The sequence below is a fragment of the Microtus oregoni genome, unplaced genomic scaffold (assembly GCF_018167655.1).
Source record: "Microtus oregoni isolate MIOR12 unplaced genomic scaffold, Mior012 000011F_ref0000422, whole genome shotgun sequence".
NCBI classification, from domain to species: Eukaryota; Metazoa; Chordata; class Mammalia; order Rodentia; family Cricetidae; genus Microtus; species Microtus oregoni.
In genome coordinates, this window is record NW_024543070.1 from 16,872,983 (window position 1) to 16,888,424 (window position 15,442).

Genomic DNA, 15,442 nt, shown 5'->3' on the forward strand with positions numbered 1-15,442 from the left:
AATCTGCCATAACTTGCTTTTTTCATTGCTGTGTAGCTTCCATGAGGAGATGAATGTGGGTAAAACTACAACTACCTCTCTTCAAATAGACTGACAGATTTGAAATAGATAGAGAGATATAAAGAAAGCTTTTCAATTGCTCATTTTCTGCCAAAACTTTAAGAATTTTTGATATAGTCTTACTTATCTACATACATGTAATGAGTTAGAAACCAAGCAATCAGTTCTACGGGCTTATTGAACACAACAGAGAGCCGTGATTACAAATCAATAAGCATGCTACTGCTCCACTTTATTAACAAGCAAAATACTATTCATAATTATTCATCAGTTTATCTCGAGGTAACTGACGGGTATGCTAAACAACAAAACAAAATGATTTAACACCAAAAGTAATCTTTTCTGCTTGATAAACTCTACCCAACTCCACCAAGAAACAAAAAGTGAAAAATTTCAAATCTGTCGATAAACAAAATCAAACAGAATACCAAAACTTCAAGAAAATCATTTTAAAGGTGTCAAGAAGCTTCCAGAAAACACACACACATTACCACATGCTTGGACTTTTTTGTATGAGGAAAGAAACAGATAAATGTGAGGCCCTCAACAGCCCTGCCTTTTCCTTTTAAGAAAGAAGGGAAAAAATTCTTATTCTGAGATTAATTATTAAAAGAGATTATGGCAAAGCAGTGATGCAACAATTTTATTTAATAAGTGAAATGAGAAATTCATTTATATTTTCTCTTTAATTTTTATCACATAAGAATTCAAAACTTTAACCTTAGTATTTCCAGGATACCTGCAGCCAATAAACAAGACCACTAGTGTGCATGATGCTCACAAGCAGAGAATGTCACAACTCTGTGTACATTCACATACAGTTGAAATTTTATGACTTGACTATTCAGGGCTCGTGGTCTGAAAGCGAACCCGATGTAACGTTACTTTCTATTCGTGCAGAAGGATCCAGGCAACTTAGGTGATCTTTAACAATCTACCTTTGAAAACATCAAATTACATGGAAAGCACAGGTGCCACAAATTCATGCACAAATGTAAGTTTTCTTGAGGGCACTGAAATGCCTCAGAAGATCATTAAGAGTATCATCCAGAGAACTGGGGAGAAGGATGGTTCAGAGGTTAAGAGCACTGGGTTCTCTTTCAGAGGTTCAGAGTTCAATTCCCAGCACCCACAGGGTGGCTCACAACCACCTTCCATAATGAGATCTGGCGCCCTCTTCTGGCATGCATGCAGAAAGCTGTATCTATTAACAAAAGAATAAGCCTTTTAAAAAGAGCTATCATTCAAAGAAAATTTATACAATTTGGGTTATTAAGGTTTATAATAACCCTAATAATCAAGAGATATGCATATGCAGAGAAAAAGATGAAATATGATTAGTGCAACTAAAAGCCTAGTATCTTCATACCAATAAAAACAGCGCAATTAAGAATATGTAGGTTAGACTAGTAGAAAACCTCTTAGAAACAAGGACATTTCTTAAAATGACAACGTCTAGGAATTGACAACACTTAGTTGAATACAAAGCTATCCCTGCAGTGGGGACTTTCCTTAACTTCTCTCCCAGCATCCTGAAGCAACAGGTTGGAGACCATGGGTTTGAGGAATTTGAACTCACCAGTCCCAGAATCCCCGGTCAGACACACCTCATACTGATAGCTCTGGGACAGGGTTCCCGTGCCACTGATGTCCACCAGGTGTCCAGGAAAGTGTCCTTCAGGCACAGAGCAGCCACCAAGAGAGGCCGCATTGGCCCTCCTACACAGCCTCACCCCCACGAACAGCAGCACAGACAAGAGGAAGACCGAAGACACAGATGCCAAGGCGATGACCAAATAGAGTGTGAGTAAGTCCTCATTGTCCTGCATGGAGTCACGCGCCACCTCCGGCAGAGACAGGTAAGGCTGAGAGAAGCCATCCACCACCAGCATATGCAGAGTGACACTGGCAGACCGCGGAGGATCGCCATTGTCCTTGACCAGCAGCAGCAGCCTGTGCTTGGGTGCATCGCGCTCACTCAGCAGCCTGGAGGTGCGCACCTCGCCATTGTGAGCCCACACGCTGAACAGCCCTGGTTCCGTGGCCTTAAGCAGCTGGAACGACAGCCAGGCATTCTGGCCAGAGTCGCGGTCCACAGCCACCACCTTGGTGACCAGGTAGCCAGGCTCTGCCGCCCTGGGTAGCAGCTCTGTGAAGGGCGCAGAGGCGTTCTGCAGAGGGTAGAGCACGAAGGGCGCATTGTCGTTGGCGTCCAGCACCAGAACGCGCACCAGTGCCTGGCTGCTGAGCGCGGGCGAGCCTTGGTCTGTGGCAGCCACGAGGAACTCGAAGGTCTGAAGGACCTCGTAGTCCAGCGCCCTGAGCGCAAACAGCTGTCCGTTGTCAGCATTGATGGAGATGAGCGAGAAGACGTCCAGCTGCGGGTCGTGGGTTGGCAGCAGCGAGTAGGTGATGTGGGCATTAGAGCCTGAGTCTGAGTCTGTGGCGCTGATGGTGCCTATGTGCAGGGCGGGGCTGTTGTTCTCTTCAACAAACAGGGTGTAGGAGCTTTGTGTGAAGGCGGGGGCGTTGTCGTTGACGTCAGAGACCTGCACTGTTATGGTGTGTTGTGTTGTGAGCCTGGGTGTGCCCATGTCGCTGACTGTGATGGTGATGTTGTACTCAGCTCTGCTCTCTCTGTCCAGTGGCCCCTCTGTCACCAGGGTGTAGAAATTCTTATTAGAGGGTTTTAAAATGAATGGCAGAGTATCTGGAATAGAACAAATGATTTTCCCGTTCTCTCCAGAGTCTCTGTCTCGTATTCGGAAGATAGCAACCACAGTTGCGGGAGCATTTTCTGGGACTGAGCTGGTCAGTGAAGATATGGTCAGCTCTGGGGCATTGTCGTTCACATCCACCACCTCTATCAGCACAGCGCCCTTCCCAGAAAGGCCTCCTCCATCCGTGGCCTCGATTTTCACGTGGTAAGACTTAATTTTCTCAAAGTCCAATCCCTTTTTCAGTCGTATTTCTCCCGTGATTTCGTTTATTGAGAACGTCTGTTGAACTTCATCTGATGCTTGGAACAAGCCATAGGAAACTCTCCCAAAGTTGCCAGCATCTGCATCCTGTGCTAGGACAGTCAGGACTGGGGAGTCTGGGGGGCTGCTCTCCAGGACCTGTACCTCATAGGGGGTCTTCACAAATTCAGGGGCATTGTCATTGATGTCCAGGATCAGGATTCGAACCATGGCTGTTCCTGACCTAGGTGGAGAGCCCCCATCCAGAGCCGTGAGGGTCAAGCTCAGCTCTGCCTGCTCCTCTCTGTCCAGGGCTCTGTCCTGCACCAATTCTGGGTATTTCTTGCCTTCACTATTATTTCGAGTGAGGACATGAAAATGAGAGTTGGGGTTGACTGTGTACTCTTGAAGCCCATTGCTGCCCACATCCAAATCCTGGGCTAAATTCAATGGTAACAGAGTGCCTGGCTTGCTATTTTCTGGTATTTTCAAAAGCATTTCCCTATCTGGGAATTCTGGTGAGTGGTCATTTATGTCCTGGATCAGTAATTCTCCTTGGAAAAATTGCACTGGTTTTTCTAGGAACACCTGGAAATGCAGCACACAGGGGTCCACAGAGGCACAGAGCTCTTCCCGGTCTAGTTTCTCCCTCAGAAGCAGATCTCCAGTCTCGGGATCCAGAATTAACTGCTGTTTGTCATAGTCAGACACCACCCGTGCAGACCTGGCAGTCAGATCCCCAGATTTCAGACCCAGGTCCTTGGCCAGATGGGCTACAAAGGAGCCGCTTTCTGTTTCCTCCAGGACAGAGTACCGAGTAGGCATCGTTAGAACCTTATCCCACAGCAGCACAAAAAAGAAAGCAATCACTTGCCTGTTTGGGTGATTTCTCTCCTGCTTCTCCATGATGAAAACGCGAGTGCTTGCATCTGATTGTTCAGCTCACTCTGAATGGCTTGAAAGCAGAATTCTGATTTCTCCGTTAGAGGATTCTTTATCTAGTTGCTCTTAATCTTTGTTAATTTAGAATACCGCAGCCCAAACCCATTTAGAGCCCTGTATTCCTTGAAATGCTTCCTGTCCGTGTTTTTGATTCTGTCTTGCAACACAAAGGGCCAGGAAGCTTTTTAAGAGGTTATTCATAACCTTAGCCTGCAGCGCCACCCTGCGTCCATATTGAGAAAATGACCGTGTTTTCAGGTCGGAAATCTTTTGAAAATTTCCAAATGAACATGTAGAAATGTTTATACTTTTATGTTTACAAGTGTTTTTCTCATTTTAGGTTACATAAATAATAAATATTTTTCAATTTGGGGTATGGTCCAGAAGAATTTTTAACATAAAACAGGTAGTTAACTCAGTTTTCTCAGTGGCCAAGTGGTGGAATTTGACAGTTCTTTTGTATTTTGCATATCTAACCAAGTAAACTAAATTCTTAATTTCGAATCCACTTCATGATAGGTGCATCAGTTTGTTTCTCACAAATAAGCACTTTTTAGAGATGCAAAAATTTTAAGTAATCTATACCATATCATCTTAAAGAAGAGATTTTTTTTTTCCTAAGGATGGCTTCTATTTCTCTACACTGGTGTGCCAATAGCAGAACCATTGAATAAAGTAGTTTGATGTTTACTGTGTGAAATAAAATAGATCTACAGAGAGAGATTAGGTAAACCATGATCGAGCCACAGAATGGCCTGGAGAGGGGATTAAAGAATTTTAACAAATAAGGTAATTGAGGCTTGAAATGATAGAGTTACTCTATAATCAGGATCCGAGTAGGACAAAATCAAGAGAGTGGAACTCATACAATTTTCCCAAGGCTTTTAGCTACCTGTATGTAAGGAATTAATTCTTAAATGAGGCTTTATTTTGGTTTCTGATTTGATATGATATAATCTATCATGGGTGAGGTTTATTTTATAGTGAGCTTCATGTAACCCTTTAAATCGTGGGCATCATAAACCCCAGGAGAAAGCAAGTACTCACTTAAAATATTTTGAGCATGAAACAATAAGATTCCCATCTCCTCACAATCTTATGGGCAGAGAGTGAAGGGTGTGCCAGGGATTGCCCATGACAACTAGAGAATTCATCTGAAAATATTTCCAGCGTGAGTGTAGCTGCTATGGTTACCCTGAAAGACAGCTGGAGCATCATGGGGGAACATTTAACTAGGTTATTGGCTACAGGTTGTCTACTTGATGGTGTATCATTTACCTATCTTGTGCAGGATTTTCTGTGCCTGTTCACCTGATTTCATTTAGTTATTGGATTGATTTATGGTTTATGTTAAATAAGTTGTTGCTAAAATATGTCAGTTCTCTCATACTCTGGATTGGAAAACCTGGGTTATTGTAAGTATTGATCAAGTGTTAGTTGAATAAATAAATACACTCACATAGTTACATTTCTGTCTGCATAAGCACTGGCATAAAATAAAGTAAAGATATAAAATAAATACTGAAGAGACTAAAAACAAAGGATGTATCTTTTTAAAAAATGAATGAAAAACAGGTCCCCTGAGCAGAACAAATACAAAAGTCCCTAGCATAGTAGGCAGGTTCTAGTTAGACATAGGATAAATGGTTTGAAACAAAATTTGACTATATTTTATTTTCCCATTTTCACATGTTGACAAAGTTTTGAGATAAAATTTCAGTAGTACTAACATTATAAATCACCAAACAGAAAAAAATCTTTTACATATTAATTCATTTCCTCTCCAATCAACTCTGTAAAATTAGTCCTTGCATTGTCCATGTTTTACAGATGAAAAAAATGAGATTTAGCAGAAATAATTTCCCCAATGTCGCATGCCATGTAATGTTCTCCAGGGTTTGCTATACATCTTTAGCAAATTTAGTTCCAATGTGTTATGTTCCTTTCCTACTTCTGGATTTTTAAAAACACTATTTTTGGATAATGATCTTTGTCCTACAAACTTAATAAATTTTTATAATTTATTTTACAATTTACTAGTCTTTTGTAAATTCCCCAGCATTTTGCTTATATTTGTATATCATATGCATACAATAAGTAGTATCATATGCAAGTATGTTTTTGGTTTTCAGTTCTCAACCTGAATAATTTTATTCCTTGTACTTTCCTAATTACAATGGCTAGAGCTTCTAGTACAATGTTAAATAGAAGCAGTGAGATCAAATGTCCTTTATTTGTATTTTTTTACTGTTAAATATGATGTTAACCATGTGGTTTTATGGCTTTTTTATCAGGCAGAAGACTTTTCATTTTACCCCTACTGTTTTGTATGTTGTATCATCATGAAAGTATTGTGTTTTCTAAAATGTTTTTCTCCATTTATTGAAATAGTTGTGTGATTTTATTTACTATTTTGCTTACACAGTATATTACATTGATTTGAGTATTGAACAGATGTTTTGTTCCTAGGATAATCTTTCTTGGTCATAACATATAATCTCCATGTATGTTAATGGAGTTAATATCCTAGTATTTAGTTGGGAAATTTTGAAGGCATGCTCTTAAAGAAAATTAGTGTTTAGTTTTCTTGTGTTTTCTGATTTCATCATGGGGCAATTACCACCTCCATGAGTTTATAAGTAGTTTCTGTTCCTCTATTTTCTAAACAAATTCTAAGTATTGCTGTTTTTCTTTAATATTTGGTAGAATTTGTGTGTGGAGTCATCTGGTTCTAGGACTTTATGGGAAAATTTGAGTACTAACAATAATTCATTATGGGTCTATTCTGACTTTCTATTTCTTCTTTAGTCAACTTTATCAGTGTATGTTTCCAGAAATTTTTAAAGTTAATTTTAGTTTTATAACTGGTTTACCTAAAGCTGATCATAGGATTATAAGAGAACTCTATTTTAATCTCTTCTGTGTGAAATAGGTTAAATTTCTCCTTTATTCCACATTTTGGTAATTTGAATCTTCTTTTTCTCTGTGTTAATCAGAATAAAAGCTTGTTAGTTTTCTTGATTGTTACAATAGTCTCACCTTTGTTTCAATTGGTTTGCACTTATGCTGTTTTTCATTTTGTAATTCATTGGTTCTATCTACTCTAATTTTCTTTTGTTCATTGGCGCTTAGACTGATCTTATTATTCAATTTTTTCCTTTTGTTCCTTTTTTCAAGACTAGATCATTACAACCCATCTAGCTTTGTACTCACCAGGAATACAGGTTTTGTCTTAAAGTAGAAGCCTGAGATTTTGATTTGAGATCTTTTTAATATGGGTTATTTTCTGCCATAACTTTCCTCTAAGCATAACTTTAATTGCATATGATACACATTGCTATGTTGTATTTTCATGTTTCGGTCATTTCAGAAGATTTTGATATGTTCCTTGTAATTTCTTTTCTACCTCATTGAATGCTAAGAAATATGTTGATTTCCATATGTTTGTGAATTTTCTGAATTTCCAAGTTAATTCTTTTATAGTTGTAGATCAAGCTTTGCTTGGGTTTAATATTTAAAATTTGTGGACTCATATTTTATGATGGTCTATCATGAAGAATGTGCTACTAGAAATTTAAAAACTGTATCTCCTGCTGTTTTTGAATAGAATTCTCTGTTAGGTGTAGTTTTTGTTTAGTTAAAAATTAAATTAATTTGGAGTGCATATTGCATGGCAAATGTGTGGGGGTCAGAGGAAAACTTTTGAGAGTCTGTTCTTTCCTACCATGTGGGTCCTGGGGATTGAACTCAGGCCATTAGGTTTATTGAAAGGTATTACCAACCAAACCACCTCACTGGACCTGTAGTTGGTTTTTAGGTCTTGATGGTAAATTAGGCACTTTTCCCATCGTTGTAATGAATACTCAGTGACAAAGGAGTTTTGTTTTGACTTGGCATTTGAGAGAATAGAATCCATTATGATGGAGAAGACATGACAGTGGGCACATGAAGTGGCTGGTCACAAGGCATCTAAAGTCAGGGTGCAGAGAAAGAAGTCTCCTGGGGCTCAGCTCACTTTCTCTTTTTGTATTGTCTTGGGCTCCACCCCATGGAATGGTGCCAACATGTTTAGGGTGTGTCTTATCTCCTCAGTTAAGTATCTCTGGACACACCTTCACAGACACACCCAGAGGTGTACCTCATTAATGATGTAGGTGTTCTTTTTAACCCCAGTCAAATTAATTATCAAAATCAAATATTATTTGTATCAAATTTTGTTTCATTTGTTGGGACAGTTGATCTCAGCTATTAGCTTGATAAGATCTAGAATTACCTGGGATGTGTGCCTTGGGCATGTCCTTAAGGGACTATCTTGAATCATTTGAGGTAGGAAGACCTGCCCACTGTAGGTAGCACTAGTCCTTTAAATAGGATCCTGGACTGTATAAAAATGGAAAAGTGGAGTTAACACAAGCATTCATTGTTCTCTGCATCCTAGCTGTAAATGCCCTGTGTCCAGCTACTTCAAGCTTCAGGACTTCCTGCCGGGACTGACTATACCCTTGAACTGTGCGTCAGAATAAATACTTTATCCCTAAGTTGCTTTGGCCATGGTGTTTTATCACAGTCACAACAAAGTAACTAAGACATTTATTTTGAGGTACTATATTTTGGTATATATATGTTTAAGTTGTCATGTTTTCCCAATAGATTTTCTCTTTTATCATCTACGATGGCCTCTTTAATGGTTTTTTAATGATCTTTAAAATTAATTTGTGGTTGACTTTGCTATTCTCCAAACTCTCTTTAGTTTACTGTCTATATGGTATACCTTTTTTCATTCACCAACTTTCAACAATATATCCTTGAATAATTAGGAATATATATTCATGCATACATAATTTGTAAAAGTAGAATTTGTGTTATTGTGTAACACAAATGAGAAGGGCTACAGATAACGTATACTGTACAAGATTCATAAAGATTAATGATTAATCTTAATAACTATAGAAAATCCTAGGAAAATAACCACCCAATGGAAAGTTCTTTTGTGGTACTGGAGATAGAACCTAAGGCCGTGAGCATGCTGAAAGTGTGCTCTACAGCAGTCACGCCCAGTCTATGGGGGTCTGGATGAGAATGGTCCCATAGGCTCACACATTGAATACTTGGTCCCCACTTGGTGGGACTCTTTGAGAAGGATTAGGTGTGGCCTTGCTGGAACTGGTGTGTCACTGGGTATGCTTAGGGGTTTCAGAAGCCCATTCCTTCCAAGTTAGCTCCTTGCTCCTGGATCAAGGTATAAGCTTTCAAGTAGCTCTCCAGCACCATTCCTGCCTTCTGCCATACTTCCTGCCATGATGCTCATGTACTCTCATCTTCTGAAACTGCACGTCCCCAGGGAATTTGTTCTTCTTCATAGAATCTTTCTTGACAGAACTCTTTGTTCCTGCCTCGGTCATCGTGTTTTGCTGCTGCAATAGAAAACTAAGACATTTTTCATTCAAAAGATCCATATTATTTGAAGGTTTGGTTCCTTCTAAATGTAATTCTAAATTATAGTTGATCTTAGTCAATGATATTCTCTGATCCCCATTTTCATACATCTTTGAATTACAATGGTGGAGGCAGAACATGGATCAAAAGTTATTACCTGAGCAAGATTCTGAGCAATTCTAAATCATATCAGGTTACAATTCAAAGGAACCTTGACAGTAAGTTAAGAAAATATTTTTCTCCTAAGTCACAATATACGTGGAAATGATTATCAGTAACCAATATGGCTTAATGGAGCTCCATCCTTACTGTAGTACCTTTAAAAGTTAACCCATGGTTTTTATTAAAACAGCTCAGAATTTACAACCCAAAGTGGTATCTACTTATACACCTCATCCAATAATATGAAAAGGAAAGAATGCTCAATAGTTTATTGAATGACTTGTTCTTAGTTTATTCCTGTACACTGTGATTATACTTTTAACAGCCATGCAGAGTGAAAGCATAAAAGTAACCCAGTGGGTATATCTACGGTTTTGCCTTTTTTGACCAATATGAAAATTAAAGCTTGAATATTAATTACCTCTGGGTATGGTCATGCATGCCTTCAATCCCCTTACTAAGGAGAGAGAGGTAGTTGGAGCTCCATTAGATTGAGGCCAACTAGGTCTACATAGTAAGTTCCCTGACAATCAGGGCTCTGTAGAGAGACACTGTCTCAAAAAAAAAAAAACAGTGATTACTAGTGCCAATAAAGAAATGTATTAAACCTCTTGCTCCTAAAATGATTGCAAATGACTATATTTCTTTTTTAAAGATTTATTTTTTTATTATGTACACAGCATTCTGCCTGCATGTGTGCCTCTGCACACCAGAAGAGGGCACCAGATCTCATTACAGATGGTTGTGAGCCACCATGTGGTTGCTGGGAATTGGACTCAGACCTCTGGAAGAGCAGCCAGTGCTCTTAACCTCTGAGCCATCTCTCCATCCCCTACTATATTTCTTAAAGAAAGTATATTTCATTTGTACTTAACACTGTATTTAACTATAAAGAAAACACTTTAAGATTACTGTAATGGATAAAAAAGTGGTGTTTATGCAAAATGCTTTGTTTTGTCTTTTGAGAGAGAGAATCTCCCATAACCCAGATGGAGCTTAGGCTTGCCATGTGATGTTGGTGCTCAAAGCCAGGGTATTGTGCATGTCAAGCAAATGCTCTACCAACTGATCTACATCTCCAACCCATACATTGTGATTTTACTCATCCATAAAGAAGAATGAAGCTACATCACTTGCAGGAAAAATGGATGGAACAATAGCCACACACACAAGGACAAGAATAGAACATTTTCACTTCTCAGTGGTATTCAGGGGTTATATGAAAGCAAGGGGGAGGGCTGAAGATTAGGAAAGAGATTGAATAAGCAAGATAAATTATCTGCATGTATGCAAACATCACATTAAGCCTAGCACATTACATAGTTAGAATCACTACTAAGAATCAAGATGGAAATTGTTTAGATAAATTGTGAAAATATTATGGATTCTGCATTATTCACCAAATTCCCTATAATAAATGAGATTTAAAACTATTTCAGTCATCACTAACAGAGTGAAGATTTTACTTCCCTCGAAGTAAGAGAAAAAACACATTAAGTTGCATTGGTAAGAGAGGAGACATCTTAAGAATTAGCTGATTATGGAAAAGGAAAACCACATAGAAATAAAATATAATCTCACGGAAATAATACCTTTTATCAGAAAAATAATGACATCCCAACAGCAATGATTTTAACCTTCTCTTAATGACACCTAAATCATTTCTGTAATTTTAACTATTCAACATATAAGTGTCTGGAGTCAGATTACTGGGAATAACAGGCTTGAGGAAATTGAAATCTGTGCTCCCAGAGTCTCCAGTCAGACACACCTCATACTGGTAGCTCTGGGACAGGGTCCCTGCACCGCTAATATCCACGAGGTGTCCAGAAAAGTGGCCCTCGGGCACAGAGCAGCCACCCAGAGAGGCCGCCCTGGCCCTTCTGCACAGCCTCACCCCCACAAACAGCAGCACAGACAAGAGGAAGAGAGAAGACACAGACGCCAAGGCAATGACCAAATAGAGTGTGAGCAAGTCCTCATTGTCCTGCGCAGGGTCGCGCACCACCTCTGGCAGAGGCAGGAAGGGCTGAGAGAAGCCATCCACCAGCAGCACGTGCAGAGTAACACTGGCAGACCGCGGAGGATCGCCATTGTCCTTGACCAGCAGCAACAGCCTGTGCTTGGGCGCATCGCGCTCACTCAGCAGTCTGGAGGTGCGCACCTCGCCATTGTGAGCCCACACATTGAACAGCCCTGGCTCCGTAGCCTTCAGCAGCTGGAATGACAGCCAGGCGTTCTGGCCAGAGTCGCGGTCCACTGCCACCACTTTGGTGACCAGATAGCCAGGCTCCGCCGCCCTGGGCAGCAGCTCTGTGCAAGGCGCAGAGGCGTTCTGCAGCGGGTAGAGCACGAAGGGCGCATTGTCGTTGGCGTCCAGCACCAGCACCCGCACCAGCACCTGACTGCTGAGTGCGGGCGAGCCTTGGTCTGTGGCGCCCACGAGGAACTCGAAGCTCTGCAGAGCCTCATAGTCCAACGCCCTGAGGGCGAACAGCTGCCCATTGTCGGCATTGATGGAGATGAGCGAGGAGAGAGGGAGCTGCGGGTCGTGAGTGGGCAGCAGCGAGTAGGTGATGTGGGCATTGAAGCCCGAGTCTAAGTCTGTGGCGCTGATGGTGCCTATGTGCAGGGCGGGGCTGTTGTTCTCTTGGACAAACAGGGTGTAGGAGCTTTGTGTGAAGGCGGGGGCGTTGTCATTGACATCAGACACCTGCACTGTTATGATGTGCTGGGTTGTGAGCCTGGGTGTGCCCATGTCGCTGACTGTGATGGTGATGTTGTACTCAGATCTGCTCTCTCTGTCCAGTGGCCCCTCTGTCACTAAAGTGTAATAGTTCTCGAATGTGGACTTCAAAAGAAATGGAAGATCGTTCTGAATAGAACACACCATCCTTCCATTGTCCCCAGAATCTAAATCAAAAACACTGAACACAGCAATTACAGTCTCCGGAGAGTTTTCTGGGATAGGGCTTGTGAGTGTGGAGATGGTCAACTCCGGTGCGTTGTCATTTACATCCAACACCTGCACAGCCACAGTGCACTTGCTTGAAAGGCCTCCTCCATCCTTGGCTGCAATTTCTATGTTATAATGGTTAGTTACCTCGAAATCCAGCTCTCTGCTCAGATGAATTTCTCCTGTGACTTGGTCTATTACAAATGGTTGAGAAACTTCACCACCTTGAAACAGAGAGTAGGCTACATTCCCATAAGGTCCCACATCCAAATCCCTGGCAGAGACCGTCAAAACTAAGGCATCAAGGGGGCTGTTCTCAGGGACCTGAACCTCATAGAGCGACTGTACAAACTGGGGAGCGTTATCATTGATGTCCACGACCTCAACGCGAACTGTGGTGGTCCCAGACCTGGGAGGTGACCCACCATCCACACCAGTGAGGGTTAAAGTGAGCTCAGGCTGCTCCTCCCTGTCCAGGGCTCTGTCCAGCACCAGCTCTGGGTATTTCCTGCCATCAGCACGACTGTGAGTAACGACATGGAAGTGGAGGTTGGGGCTGACTGTGTAGTTCTGAACAGCATTGCTGCCTATGTCAGGGTCCTGAGCTGCCTTCAGAGGAAACACAGTCCCTGGCTGGGCGCTCTCAGGAATTGTTAGGAGCATTTCTCTGTTCGGGAACTCTGGAGAATGGTCGTTTATGTCTGTGAGCTGCAGGTCAGTTTGGAAGAACTGCACAGGGTTTTTCAGTATGAGCTGGAAGTGCAGCATACAGGGTTCTGTCGCCCCACACAGCTCCTCACGATCTAATTTTTCCTTCAGGAACAAATTCCCGCTCTCTGCATCCAGCTGCAAGAGCTCTTTGTTTCCTCTATGATGGATTCGCGCCCCTCTAGTGGCCAATTCCCCCACTTTAAGACCCAGATCTTTTGCTAGATTAGCCACCAAGTAGCCACTCTCAGTTTCTTCTGGCATGGAATATCTAATTGCCTCAGTGCCAGCCTCCCCCAAAAGCAACAATATAGTAAGAAAAACGACTTGCCTTTGCTTTGGCGTTTTTGCTCGCGTCGTCTCCATTGTTCACACTGGATCCAGAAGGGGCAGAGCCTTTTAATTTGTTTGAATCCACTCTCGCGTTTTGAGGGAATAATAGAACTAAATTTTGCTCAGACTTGCTATTGGAGCTATGCCTTCTCTGAAGATTTCGCTCCTAGATACAGCCTGAATGCCACCTTCTTTTAGGGAGCAATCTTAGTTCTGATGCCCAGTAATGGCTTCCAGGGCATCTGCCGAGTCCTTTATTCACACGCTTAGCCTGAAGCGCCACCAAGCGTCCGCATTCACAATTGCATGTACCTTTTTCCGTTGTGTTCCATTCCTTCCTTGCTTGTTAAAATCTACTTATTTCACTTTTTCATTTTGATTTAAGAGCTGGTATTGGAAGTGCAGAGACCTGCCTGATCCCGGTGAAAAAATACTAACAGTAATCATTTGGAAGATTCACTTCTGAAAAATATACAAGTGTTTCAGAGTTATTGTGAGCCTTACCTTAAATTCAATTACTAACTCCTGATATTTCAAAAATTATAATACTAATTTTGTGACTTTAAATCATAAACATACTCTGTACTAAAACATGCGTGTATGTAACAAACAAACACGTTCAACTTGGTCAATTGTCAGTAACTGATGGATGCTGTTGGCCTGGCCTGGACGCTTAAAACAAGTTCGTGAATTAAGACAAAAGCATGAATGCTTTTCTCTGCATGTTACAGTAAAGAGGGTGGAAGGAAGCTGTTTTTGAAGTTGGTTTCCCAGTGGAAACAACATGAAAAATGAATTTAAAGAACTCTGAAGTAGCCAAGTTCTTGGTAAGTTCTATGTGTATTGTGCAAAGCTGGGGAACCATCCTGGGTTCTCTCTCCGTCTTGATCATTTTGGGTTCCCAGCCCTAGTCTTCTTTCTGAAGACCTATTTGCTAGTTTGTTCTTGTTTGTTTGAGACAGGCTTTTTCTCTGTAGCCCCAGCTGTCCTGGAAGTCACTATGTAGACCAGGCTATTCTCAAACCCAGAAAGATCCGCCGGTCTTTGATAGCGAGTGCTCGTATTAAAGACATGAATCCTGCACCCATCCAGAAGATTTCTTACGGTGCCAGAACTAGAACTATTCATGAACCTGATTGCTGAGAGAGTAACAGTACAACTAGGAGAACCATCTGGTTTCTAGGACCCTGACTTCTGCGGGATGGGAGAGTATGACTTTAATTGAGGGCAATGGTTTGTTGCCAGGATTGCACCTGGGAAGTCCACATCCCCATCTTCTTGCCCCATGTGCACTGATACACGTACAATAGCAGCTTCCCCGTGGGCTTGTCTATTCCAAACTTTGACTTTTGACATTCTGCCAGTTTTCTTGTATCATTTTTGGCCTGATCTGACCCACCAGAAACTGGAATTCATTCTGATGCCTTTTACAACATGTACTGTGGGTTTTACTTATTTCTGTTTCTGCTTGTTCCTTGGTAAAGTCATGACACCAGCATTGTGTCTCCTTGATTTAAGGCACACTCTGGCCTTCTCTGTGTTCTTAATTTCTTGCATGTTTTCAGCTGCTGATTTGGGGTGCAAAGCTTCATATTGGGCATTGTACATGTGTGTAAATTCTTGGTGTTTTGCCGCTCATTTCTTTGAATAGATAATCCTTACCGGTTTAGCTTTTTCTTTAAATCAGAGAGCAGGTTTTGCACAGTTTGGGTCAGCAGCTTCCTTTTCTGTGCAGAACTTCTAAGGTTCTTTTCTTGACTTGATTAGCTGTTGTCTAGATGCTTATAAATGAGACTTTCAGACATGTTGACCCCAACAAACGGGACCAGCCACTGTAGTGTCCAGTTCCAAGATAGATAGAAAGGGAGACACAGGACAGTTAGCA

General features: G+C 41.4%; 3 protein-coding genes across 3 annotated transcripts in view; all 3 read right to left on the minus strand.

Moving 5' to 3' along the window:
• LOC121453419 (protocadherin gamma-C4) overlaps positions 1–15,442 on the minus strand; it is a 725,389-nt gene that overhangs the window by 428,529 nt on the left and 281,418 nt on the right. The gene's annotated exons all lie outside the window — the stretch shown is intronic.
• On the minus strand, positions 159–4,094 carry LOC121453433 (protocadherin beta-4-like). The gene has a single exon (XM_041660222.1). It carries the CDS (start codon positions 3,924–3,926, stop codon positions 1,533–1,535), a length of 2,394 nt encoding a protein of 797 aa, XP_041516156.1. The 5' UTR covers positions 3,927–4,094; the 3' UTR covers positions 159–1,532.
• On the minus strand, positions 11,233–13,590 carry LOC121453442 (protocadherin beta-6-like). The gene has a single exon (XM_041660231.1). It carries the CDS (start codon positions 13,588–13,590, stop codon positions 11,233–11,235), a length of 2,358 nt encoding a protein of 785 aa, XP_041516165.1.

Coding starts and splice junctions, on each gene's coding strand:
- LOC121453433 (XM_041660222.1), bottom strand. CDS start 3,926: ATGGAGAAGCAGGAGAGAAATCACCCAAACAGGCAAGTGATTGCTTTC.
- LOC121453442 (XM_041660231.1), bottom strand. CDS start 13,590: ATGGAGACGACGCGAGCAAAAACGCCAAAGCAAAGGCAAGTCGTTTTT.